This window comes from Chelonia mydas, chromosome 7 (genome assembly GCF_015237465.2).
Source record: "Chelonia mydas isolate rCheMyd1 chromosome 7, rCheMyd1.pri.v2, whole genome shotgun sequence".
NCBI lineage: Eukaryota > Metazoa > Chordata > Testudines > Cheloniidae > Chelonia > Chelonia mydas.
The window spans coordinates 67,827,382-67,839,974 of NC_057853.1; the positions used below are offsets into that span (position 1 = coordinate 67,827,382).

The following is a 12,593-nucleotide window of genomic DNA, read 5'->3' on the forward strand; positions in this document are numbered from 1 at the left end:
GGGTTTATCTGAACATTTAGTGTCAGTGCCCAAAACTGAGGGAGTTAATTTTGAGACTCTGGCCCCTCTCTGTACGTGAGATAAATGATACAGCTAAACATCTATGACGGATGATTGTACTGCCCTTCTCAGAGTGTCTTGACTGATGATTTGTGTACTGTATTGGCATTACACATCAACTCAGCTGCCTGCCCTGCTGACTGATATATATTAGAGAGAAGAAACAAGGACTAACAATTAAAATGACTGAAAATGCTTTTGCCTGCTGGGACAGGTCTTTCGGTTTCTCTGTTTCCCTAACAAAAATTAAAAGACTTCTAACTAGGGAGAAAACTACATTCCTTACACTTTCTTCAGGTCAAGGTGGTTTCCATTTTATGTGAACAAATCAGATCAGATAATTGGGGGTTGGGGAATGAGTGGCAAAGGTTCTGCTTTGATACATACCCTCCCTCAGTGCTCTGATATGGCATTATTCACCTTTCCTTTTGTTTGAGTGTTTGGACAAGGTCCATTTCTGTATGTCTTACAGTGCCTCCAAAACTTGACTGTGAACAAGTGCTGCATTGGTAAACTGATGGTAGGACAGGATAACCTACTAGCCTTTTTACATCTGTGATTTCTCTAGCTGTTAGAGCCTGGATACAGACTAATATGAATCTCTACAAAAGGGCTGTCTTTAAGCTCATACAATACTGTGAGAAATTCAACTGTCTGGCCTTCTTTGTTTCTACAGGATATTGGGTATTTTTGGTCTACATTTTTTTCCTTTTTTTAAAAATCATAAACACAGGCATTTTTTAAAAAATTGAAGTGACTCAAGAATGATAATAGTTTAGGTAGAATATGAAACTTCAGGTATGCAAAATATTTATTTCCGTTAACAGGTCAAACAAAGGAGTATCAGAGAGATTCTCTGACATTGCCAGAAATGCAGCTCTTACAATGAAATACCTTCCCTTTTCAGATGTGGGCTACCTCTTCTGACAGTAGTGGATATTTACTCATAGGATGGTTACATTTTAAGTTACTTGTGTGGGTCCCTGTGACACTCTCCTTAGGGAGTCCAGAACCATAAGCCATGGTGTTACCTGTCTGCCTCCGCAAGAGTGCTTTGCTGGAGCTTAAGCTGTGTGACAGCTCCCTGCCACACCAGTCTGTCTCACCAGCAAATGCCTTAGATTGGCAGAATCTTAAACCTTGCCTTGCCGCTAACATTCAGTGAATCCCAAGTTCCCCAGAGGCTTCTATCTCTCTGCAGTGTCCAGTTCCTCCCACTGTGACACTCACAGAAAGTTAACCAAGTCTGCTGCCTCCAAAGAGAGACAATGCACACACCACCTTATGGGCCCTCACTCAAACATTTTACTTTAATACTCAGCACGGAGATAATTTATAGAAAAACTAAGCACAAGTTTATTTTAAAAGGACATAGATTTAAGTAATACTAAGTGATACTTAGGAAGAGAAAAAGACAGGAATGATTACAAACAAACCAATAACAACATGCTTTCTAGAGTCTAAAACTTAACTTCAGCGAGCCATAGTCTTTGGCTAAGCACCTTCCACACTTACATCAAGTGATCAGCATCTCCAGCCCCTCAGTTAGGAGGATCCACTTCTCCCACAATCAAAGAGAGCTGTTCCCTTTGTCCCCTAAGAAATGGATAACTGAGTCCCCTTTCTTCCTTTTTTATAGCCCTTCATCCTCCGGTCAATTTGCTTTCTCGATTTGGCTTGATCACTTTATCAACCTTGGATACAGATGTACTTCTGTTTTCCTTAGCCACCCATTAGCTTGATCCATGCAGAAAGGTAAAACTACATTCCTTTGTCTGGGGCAGGCTTGTTTATCAATTGCCTCCATAACCTATTTCCAGCATAACTCTTTATACGTAACCTGTATATATAGTTACACAATGATACTCATGACCAGCGTGATGGTAACTCATGACCAGTTTGCATATGATACCTTACAAGGCACTGTTTTGCTAAATATTGTGACAGGAGAGTGCAGGGTGTTTCCTTTGCCAGTTGGCATAAAGGGGCACTTAGTATAATACAGGAAAGGGACTGTGACCCTATTATAATCAGACACCTTTCCTAAACAGTTGTGTTTCTGACTGCTGTAAAAGTCATATAATCACTCACATTTCCATGGTGGACAAAAGGATTCTACTCTGTATGTGGTTTGTAAAGTATTTTGAGATCCATCTGGATCAATGAGAACCATGCTGCTAAATTCTGCTCTTATTTACACCAATGTAAAGCCAGAGTAACTATGAATAGGCATCCACTGTAGACAGAGTTGACAGTCCACTTTTTGACATGTGAGGATATTTTATTGTAATATCTGCATTTCTGGGTAGGTCCAGGGTACCAGGAAGATGCTGTCTTTGTTCAAATGAATGGAGTGTCTTCAGGTTTACATCAGTAATAAGCAGGAGTAGGATTTGACGCAATGTATTTTCAATCCAAATATAATAGTGATTGGGGCCATTCTGCATTTGGGCTATTCTGGGGCTATTCTACATTTGCTCTTCTAGCAAAGCACTGAAATCAATGGGACTGCCCACATGGTTAAAGTTAGGCACGTGCTTATGATTTTGCTGGACCGAGTTCTGGATGAATGGATTCTTATGTATTATTAAAGGGTCTAAATAAATATAGAACATGTGTCTTGGACATTAGGGTATCTAAGCAGAAAAGTGTTAATGCAACATAAAAGTATTTTAAAAACATTGTTTTAATCACTATTGAGTAAGCCACAGGAACTATATTTAAAGCAGATGAAGACAACTTTGATCAGCACAGAAAAGAGTCAGTCAATGAAAGTCTTTCAAGTTCTATCTGTGAATATGATGAAAGAAAGATAACCCAGTTAAAAAAAAATAAAATCACATGATGACCAGCAGATTGAGGGACTGCTGGCCTTGGGTCCTTGTCAAGTTTTAGTTACACAAACCTTAGGGCTTGTCTAAATGGTGACATGTAGGACAGCTGAGGTGAATCAACTAAAAGGTGTTAAGTCAATGAAAATAATTTAAAGTACATTAACCAACTAGATGTGGATGCTGTCACTCAAGAGTAAAGTGGCCTAAATTCCCTGTAACTTAATCTGGCCCTGGGTCTTGCAAGGTGCTGAGCACCCTCACATTCAATTGGAATTGAGGATGCTCAGGGTCACTCAAAACCACGCATGTTTGAATCCAATTGGCCAGATTCTCAGCTACTGTAAGTCAGTGTAACTTTATTGACTTCGAGGGAGCTGACATTCCCTCAGGCACAGGCAACAACAAGCTTTGCTGACTCCAATCTATAAAGCACATCTGACCCTCTCTCCCACCCCCCAAATCTCTGAAAAAAGCTTGAATCAAAGGCAGCAGCTTTGGGATTTCCCTGTGGTATTGGTGTGTTAGTGTAATGCTGTTGAAGAAGTAACCAGTATATGGTCAGATACTGTGGAAAATGAGAGCCACACACGTAAAGAATTGCCAGCATCTAGATTAGGTTGCAATATTGCTGAAAAATATGAGTATGAAACTGTTTCAAACAAATGAATGGTTTGTTTGTTTTTTTGAAAGAAAAAGGGTCACAAATCTATACCTGAAGTGGGATGTTCTTTTCCATTTGCTATTCTGCTGTTCAAAGTTTCATTAATCTAACCAGGGACCAGAAATAATGTCATGTGACCTATTTCACACTGATTAGCAGTTACAAAAGAGCAGAAGTGAACAATTTGCCAGCAACCCATAATCTGTAGCTTATTCTTTTGAAATATTCACTGAATACAGAAAATGGGACTGATTGATGACGAATGCATAAATAAATAAAAAAGCTCTAATTCAGCCATCTCTAGCATTTACCCTTTAGGCTAGAGCCAAGTGCCAAGAAGCTTGTATTATACTGGTTTACCCTACATAGGATATAATAATAATACATAATAATAAAAATAATAAATATATCTGGCTCTTATACTGTTTAATTGTATTTTAATGTGTGTGTGCAATGCTCTGAATGCTACAGGGGAAGAGCTTGTACTTTATTTTTAAATTACTTTGTTCTATTATTTATTTATTAAGGTAATTGTTCCACGCAGCTGCTCTGTTGTCATAATCCATTTAGGGACAGCTTCTTTCACATTTACTCATGTTTACTCGGAGATTAGTCCCAGTGATGTCATTAGGTTTAATTGAAAAGTAAGTTACTATAATGTGATTTAGGGTGACAGAAATCTTGCCCTTAATATTTGATTAGCCCTTGCTGGTATTTTTTGGTGATCATTCAAAGAGCAGAATTTAAATCTCAAATATGTTTTAACTCTACTATAAATGTGACCCTTTTCACAAAATAGGGCAATTCAAAGTTAGGCTTTACCCTCCTCCTTTACCTAGCCAGTTGCTGAAACCTGTTAACCCACACTTAAGACCAAACCATTTAAATTCAGCACTTCCCTCTCTCCTCCGGGTGGCATCTAGATCCATAAATATACAAGCTACAATGTATCTTGTCCTGTGCATCCAATGGGCAATGAAACAATTAACCTCCCTCCTCAAACTGCTGTGCTGCATTTTATTTTGTTCTTACAAATTGGTGTGAATTGGTGGGTCCGTATGAAATTGGAATTTGATGCTTTCTTGCAGCTTGTTAATATTCAAATACACCTTATTGTTTGCATTCTTTTGGGACTGTTTTTATTCTCAGACTGTTTGATATGTGACACAAAAGATTTCAGGTCACTTTAGTAATGCATGTGCCAGAATATCAACCTCCATAATTAAATGATCCCAAGGCAATCTTATATTTATAAGAAATCCCAAACATTTTTGCAATTCCTATGTGAAGAAGAAAATTAAACACCATGTATTAAATATAATTTCTATCTATATTTAGCATAAGCTTTACTCACCCATAAAAACCACAGCTCTCCAAATTGGGACAAAAAAGAATAGCCGATCTGTAGCGTGAAGCTCTGTCCTTTACAGCTTCCAAGCTGAGGATAAGGAGAATATTTTATAGCTGTCAGGCAGACAAGCAGCCCACAGCTTTCTCTCTCTCCTCTTTTTCTATGACCCTGATCTTCAAATGCATCTAATACTCCCTAATTACTTAATCCCCCACCGCTGCTTGTGTTTCCAGTTCTTAGATGTCATTAACAGAAATGGAAACACAGTAATTACTATGCCAGCAGAGAACCTTTAGGAACTTAAATTTCTGTTGAATCTGCCTCTGCTCTCATTTAGGGGTGTGACAATTGAGCTAAATAAGGGCCAAGTTTTCAAAGGAGCCCAGATCCCATCTGGCACCTTAACACTGAGGGTTTTAAAAAGCGCTCAGCACCCAGAAGTTACTCAGTATTGAGCATTCTTGAAAATCTGGCGTGTTTATTTAGAGCCATTGTGTGCTGTGTTCTTTCAAAAGCCTGGTCCTAAGCATTTGAACTCAGTTGATCATAGTTTACTCTTCATATTCATCCTACAAAAAGTTGTATATTTTTTCACAAACATCTTGTCAAAACCTGAAACTGCCCTGTTCAAACTGTGGTTTGTTGTTGTTTTTTTTTTTGCTAGTACATTTTCTGAAATGTTTTGCAAGAAAAAATGTTGCTATTTTTCAACTAAGAGTTTCAAAAATTCACTTTTATTCTGCATTTTTCAACCAGCCCTACTTTATTTTGTGAGTCAAGTATCTAACAGCTGAACAAATGAAGTGAAATTTGGCTCACTGGGGACAGTTATAACCAGTTACAAACCCTGCGCTGTGGCTTAGTATGCATTTAAGGGTAAAACTCTATGGCTATTAATACTCTAAAGATTGTATCAGAAAGTAGACTGAGCTGCCATGTGTGGTACCACCCAGCAGGCATTAAATGTTAGTGTTGGTTATAGTAGCACAATGCTCAATAAAGTTTGTTACTGATACTTAAGGCTGTGAGTCTGTCACATAGGTCACGGAAGTCATGGATTCCATGACTTTCCAGGACCTCTGTGACTTCTGCAGCAGCCAGTGCAGCTGACCCCAGTGCTGCCCAAGCAGCTGGGGCGGCCCTGGGGCCAGCTGCACAGGCCAGCTGCTTGGGTGCCCCTGCCCCCAAGCAGTAGCAGCATCCCAGCCCCCCAGAGGAGCAGCAGCGGCACCCAGGAGCCCCCCCCGGCCTACCTAAGATTTAGTCATGGGTATTTATAGTACAAGTCATGGATGGGTCACGGCTGTGAATTTTAGCTTATTGCCTGTGACCTGTCCATGAGTGACTAAATCTTAGCCTTACTGATACTTTATGTTGAATCATGGTGCTAGGACCACTGAGTTGTGTTTATTGTATTTAAATCACTAAATCCTACAGACAATGGGTATTATTTTAACCAGCTTCAAGCTTGGAAATCCAGTAAAGAAACAGAAAATCTGGACTTGTTAGAATGTCTATTGATAAGTTTAAAAAAAGGTTAAAATGGATGTTCTCCACTCCACATGAGCCAGGAGGGCAAGCTGACTGGTAAATGGATATTTTTTTCAGTCACAATGGGATGTGTATGAAGTTGTAAGTGTACTGGAAAATAAAGGTCCTAAGCTCCATTACATTCAATAATGGGGAAAGCTGCTTACATATTTATCAGCATGTCATGCTGGCAGATGCAGAAAAACAGCATGTTCCATAGGCATCAGTGTACTGGAGAAATGTTTCCAGGCACTCAGAATATTATAGATACGCATGACGTGTTAAAAGAGACCAAGAACAGCCAGTGCTGTAGATGAGTATGTCACAAAATACAGAGAGCCTGCTGCCGTGTGTAAATGTGGAAGTGTGCATAATGAATTGACACATAACTGCATGCTGCTGGGCATCAAAGATCTGGATATTGGGTTTAGGATGTTGACAAAATCCAAACTAGAATTGCCACATGCTGTAAACATGTGCAGAGGTAGTAGAATTTCAGAATAAATGCAAGCAAGAGGGATAAATACTGGCATTTCAGAGGCACACACAGGAAACTATATAGCCCAAAGAGTGACAAAATTCAGTACAAAACCAGCACAGAGGCACAGTCCAATACAGAGAGTCACAGGTGGTGGTTTTATAGCATTGAACATGCCAGTAGTATCCAGCCTACATGGGGGCCTCATCCACCATCCAGTGGGAATCTTACCATGGATTTCAACAAGCATTGGGTCAGGCCCAGAGATAGCTGTAGAAAGTAGGAATAGTTTTTCTTTGCAAAAGGCTATACACAACAAAAGCAGCAAAATAAAGTATATGGTTATCTGGCTGAAGCAAAGAGGAAAGTACATCTGATGATCTCATCTTCAGTATCACACCAAGATGCAGTGAATATCAGTGGGACAACAGAGGTTTATTGCACAAAGCACTCAAGCAGCCAGGTCTGGAAATCCTGTGCCAAATTAACTGTGGTTCTATGTGCAAACTAATCAGCTACAAAGATTACTGCAAAATAAGACAGGATGGGAATCCAGATTGGCAGAATAAGCCAATCTAAAATTATATTACAATTCTAATATTGCTCTCTCTCACACACTGAAGTGGACATACTGTATAATAACTATATGATAATAGCACCTAACGACCCCAAAGGAGATTGGGGCCCCATTGTCTAGGGGCTGAACAAATACATAGTGAGAAACAGTCCCTGCTCTTGAAAAGCTTACAACCTAAATTGCCAAGACAGACAAAGAATGGGAGAGGAAACAGAAGCACAGAGGTGAAGTGAATTGGCCATGTAACTGCTAGAAATATCTATAATATTTTGTGCTCAATGCGTATTAATATGTGGTGTGATTAACACATTGATAATGGAATTGATATATATCACCCTAGCATAAATTGGTCAACAAATGCATTTGGATTTTTCTAGAGGAGAAAAAAGTGATGCATTCTATTATATAATTGTAAGTAAAACAGCCTCATTTCAGATAAAATTGGACACCTGTTTTGATATGAAAAGGGAAAACTAGGAATCAAAGAGAATGTTATCAAAGGCCTCCTCTATGCTGGGTACCATACAGTCAGTAACTCCTTTGAATGATATCAGATTTCTTCTTCTTTGAATACCAATGAAAGGACACTCTAATCTGTTCATGGCTCCAATAGATGCAATTATTTGGGGTTTCAGAGTAACAACCATGTTAGTCTGTATTCGCAAAAAGAAAAGGAGTACTTGTGGCACCTTAGAGACTAACCAATTTATTTGAGCATAAGCTTTCATGAGCTACAGCTCACTTCATCGTATGCATCCGATGAAGTGAGCTGTAGCTCACGAAAGCTTATGCTCAAATAAATTGTCAGTATGCATCCGATGAAGTGAGCTGTAGCTCACGAAAGCTTATGCTCAAATAAACTGGTTAGTCTCTAAGGTGCCACAAGTACGCCTTTTCTTTTTGCGAATTATTTGGGGGGCAATTGAATATTTTAAGACAAGAAACCATCACTTGCAAAGCATGCCATTTCTGTAACTGAGTTTAAAATAAATCGAAGTAAAACAGAAGGGAAAGCGGAGGTGTTAGAACAGAGGGTGAGAATGGTAGATGCTAGAAGTAGGCTTCAGGATCATGCTTTAACACACTTACTTACAAGGGAATTTGAATTAAGATGTGATGCTCTAGAAAACTAGAGGTGAAATCCTGGCCTCACTGAAGTCAATGCTAAAATTCCCACTGACTTCAGTTAGGGTTAGAATTTCACCCTGAAGGATTTTATAGGGCCCAGTTGTGCCTGAAAAGCACAGCAGTGTGCTGGAGGTGGTGCAGAGATGTACTACCCCATGCGGAGCTCTGGGAGGGATTGTGCGTCTGATATGCACAATCCTCCCACACCTCCACAGGACACAGGAAAGCAAGCCTACTGCATTAGCCCTTAGAACATTCTCTAAGGAAATTGCTTATTAATAAATGACTTTCCTGCCTGCAACTGGCAATCAGTTTATCCCCCGAAGCATGAAAATGAAGAGTCCAGAGAAATGCTCATAATGTGCTTAGAGATCCTTTTCAGAAACAGGCTGTGTAAATGAAAATGATATCACTATTACTTAAAACTATGTATAACTAGAGATGCTATTCATTTGTGTAAATAACTCACAAAAGCACATACAGTAATATAAGGAGCCCACCATGGGCTTGTCTACATGAGATTTTTGCATTGTTTGAACTATAGCTGTGATTCTAAACTGATCTGGTACAAAAGGCTGTGCAAACACTCTTATTTCAGTTGAAGAGGGGCTTCTTTTGGTTTAACTAAAGTCAATTAGTCATGAATGCTAAACCAAAAGAAGCCATCTTAAACTGAAATAAGAGGGTACACAGGTGTGTGCTTTGGTTTAAATAAATCACTTTACAAAATGATTTATGGCAAACTGTTAGGATTTTCTAGTGTAAATAACAAGGCTATTCATCTACTGAAGATGACGTCCTAAACTACAAGTCTTATCTACAGTTTAGAAGTACATTGTTGGGTTTTTTTGTTTTTTTTTAAACCATGCACTATATTAAACAATCTTTGCCCTAGGGCCAAATCCAGGAATTTTTACTCTGGCAAATCTCCTGTTTGTAAGTGTATAGTACATATCTTTCTCTGGAACAATATTTTCCTGTAGTGTGCAGTAGATCATTTTGAGCAATATGGTTCTCGTACATTCCATTTTTATTTCTTGCTTTGTAAACGGCAGGCTTTCTGCACAATGCACCACATTGGATTTGGTTTATGTTTTTCTTTTGTACCTGTTTATGTCCTGATCCAGCATAGCTCTTAAACCCATGTGTAACTTTAAGCAAGTGAGTAATTCCATTGACTTTAATATGTCAGGAATCAGGGCATGCAGCACAGCCAGTCTGGAAGCAGGGCATTTTCAGTCTCTAGGCCACCTTACAAGCAAATCTGGCCTGTAATAGGCTGCCTGATTGACTCTTCTAATCAGGGGCTGCAGCCAATAGAGAGAATCTTAAGCCCAGCAATAGCAGCAGTTCAGCAGCTACTCAAAGCATTTGCCCATGACTGTAATGGTGCCCTTGCCTGCTTGCTCCCAGCCCTGCTCCAGCCTTGTTCAAGTCCCCTCTAGCCTTGCCCCCGCCTTGCCCCCGCCTTGCTTCATTCCAGGTAACCTGGTCCTAAGCCTGAGCTCCGATTCCTGATTTCTGCTCTAACCACTGGGCATGACTTCCCCAGTCCCTGTCACTGACACAATGAGACCAGGCATGTACTTAGTATAAACTGGATTGGAACCTTAGAGAACATCTCTAAGCAAAATGTCCCTCATGGGAATCGAATTGCTCAGATAATATGTTCAAGGATATCCCATGAGAAAAGTAAGGGCTGACTTCTTATACTTTTAAAACTTTTGTTTGTCCGATGGAGAGGAAATTGATTAATCAAGGAAATGTTGGGAATGCACTACAAATAAAAACATGCCAACTAGAGACACGGGGAAAAAATATTTCTGCTGGCTGATTTCCCTCCCACTTCTAATCCTTCTTCCCCTCTCCCCCTACTTCCCCCGTAGATCCATTTTCTGTAGGTCTGAGCCATGTGGAAACTTCTACTTACATTTAAAAAAGAAAAGAAAAACAAAGATAGGCAGGGCTCATAGTTTGGCATTCCAACCCTTTAAGCTATGCGGCTGTGTGGCACTGGATGGGCACTGGATTCTATTCCTGCCTCTGCCACTCACCTGCTGTGTGACCTCACCTCTTTTGTTTCTGTGTTCCTCTGCCATACTTTGTCTTGTCTATTTAGAATATAAGATGTTAGCAGCAAGGACTATCTTTTACTAAGTATTGCTACAGTGCCTAGCACCTTTGGACCTCGATCTCAACTGTAATACTACTACTAATGGATAATGATCGTCAAGTGCCCTTGTTTTCTGACGGTTTGTCTTTCCCCCGTCTCCCTTACTGCAACACTTTAACTAGCACATTTTACGTCCAGTTTAATTTTTGTGTGAATTTAGTGTGCTGTTGCTATAATAAAAATATATATGCACTGATTTTTATGCTCTTTAGTACAGAATAAAAATGCCTGGCTACAATGGAAAAGCAGTACATACCCCTTTCCAGTCAGCCTGCTATCTTACTTCCACAACTTTAAAAAGAACCGTTATCCTCTCTTTTCCTCCCTCATGCTTTTTATGAGCTGACGGAGAAATTTATAAGGTGCTTATCTGCAGTTCTAAGATGACAAGCAAAGGCCTGGAGGAGCTGAAGTTATGCTTTTTTGGGGCCAATAAGAAACTCCCTTTCTGAGAAGACGCAGATGAAGAGCACTCACCATGCTGCTAAGAAAGAGGGTACTCCTGGAGGGCGAACAAGTGACTAACAGGAATATGCATAATAGCATGTGATCTGGGTTGAATTTAGTTCTAGTTAGGAAGCTTGTACATAAAGATTCAAGCCAGTGGTATCTGTGTTATGCTACCTTTTTCTTTTCCTGCATGAATCATTTTCACAAGGCCCACATGCTAACATTTCTCAGACTTGTCAAAACATTATTTTTAGCCTCCTTTGATTGGGTCTGCAGAAGTGTCACTGGAGGAGCTCAGAGCAGCTTTCTCAAAGCCATAAGCATCATTAGTCTCAGCATGTTGGCCAAATTCCTATGCCAATACTGGGACTACATTGCCCTTGCTATGGATTTGGACAATTATTCTTCCCTTCCCTAAAACCTTGTTGAGTAGTGCTGCTGGGGCAGAATGACTGCTCTGATTCTAGCCCTCATGAGGCTGCATTCCAGCACTAGGTAAAGGGATCCTTGAAGTAGAGACAGAAGATCACTCTCTCTATTAATCCCAGGTGAAATTCCCATTGACTTCTACAGAGTTTTTGTTCTTCATGCAAAGGCCATACATGTATGGACCCCAAGCTGTAAAGTATTTTGTGTCAGTGAAAGGGACTATATAATTCTAAGGTGATGTGAGCCTCTACTGTGCTTTATCATAAATTCTCTGGTGGTTTCTTAAAGTAGCGGAGAATATATGCCTTCAAGCTTATACCAAGAATATTCACTACATGGATTCTATTCGCAGCTGTGCTTCTGACTTGCTGTGTGGCATTGGAAAACCTTGGGAGCCTCTCTGTATTTCAGTTTTTCCAACTTTAAAATAGGGACACTACTTGCCTACCTCAGTGGAGCATTGTAAGGCCTAACTGATTAGTATCTGTTGATCAGTTTGAAGCCCTCAGATGCTATAGAAGTGCAAAATACAGAATTCTGATGAACTGGGAAAATGGGTGTACACTGCACACCCCTGCTATCTACTGAATGGAATAAGAGCTGCTCATCTATATGTCATATGCCTTATATTGCTAACAGTTAATGGAGATTTTTCTTTACTTGAAGTAGTAGAGCACTTTGTTATGGAGCAGCAGGATCAAATTTCTCTTCCCTACTGCCACTGTAAAGTTTTGAATGTCATAATGTGCAGCACACAGACAGCTGTGAAGTGCCAGATTACCATGGATCTTTTACAATATTTTATTTATTACTCAAAGCAAGAGGGAGGCTCCTTTCCACCATTGGTCCCTGAGCTCTGTGGAGTGGGGAGACATCACCTCCTGACAAATCTATGGTCTCCAAACCCTTCCTACATAAGTGG

General features: G+C 39.9%; 1 protein-coding gene across 3 annotated transcripts in view; it reads right to left on the reverse strand.

Annotated features, from left to right (window-relative positions):
- Window positions 1-5,261, reverse strand: part of LOC102938126 (rap1 GTPase-GDP dissociation stimulator 1) — a 54,610-nt gene extending 49,349 nt beyond the window's left edge. The window contains exon 1 of one of the 3 annotated variants that reach the window (XM_007067246.3): window positions 4,910-5,261. In XM_007067246.3, coding sequence (XP_007067308.2) covers window positions 4,910-4,913 — 4 coding nt within the window. In that variant the 5' untranslated portion in view covers window positions 4,914-5,261. The remainder of the gene's footprint in view (window positions 1-4,909) is intronic. The other 2 variants (XM_037905540.2, XM_037905541.2) reach the window with 2 other exon arrangements.
- Between the last annotated feature and the right edge of the window lie 7,332 nt (window positions 5,262-12,593).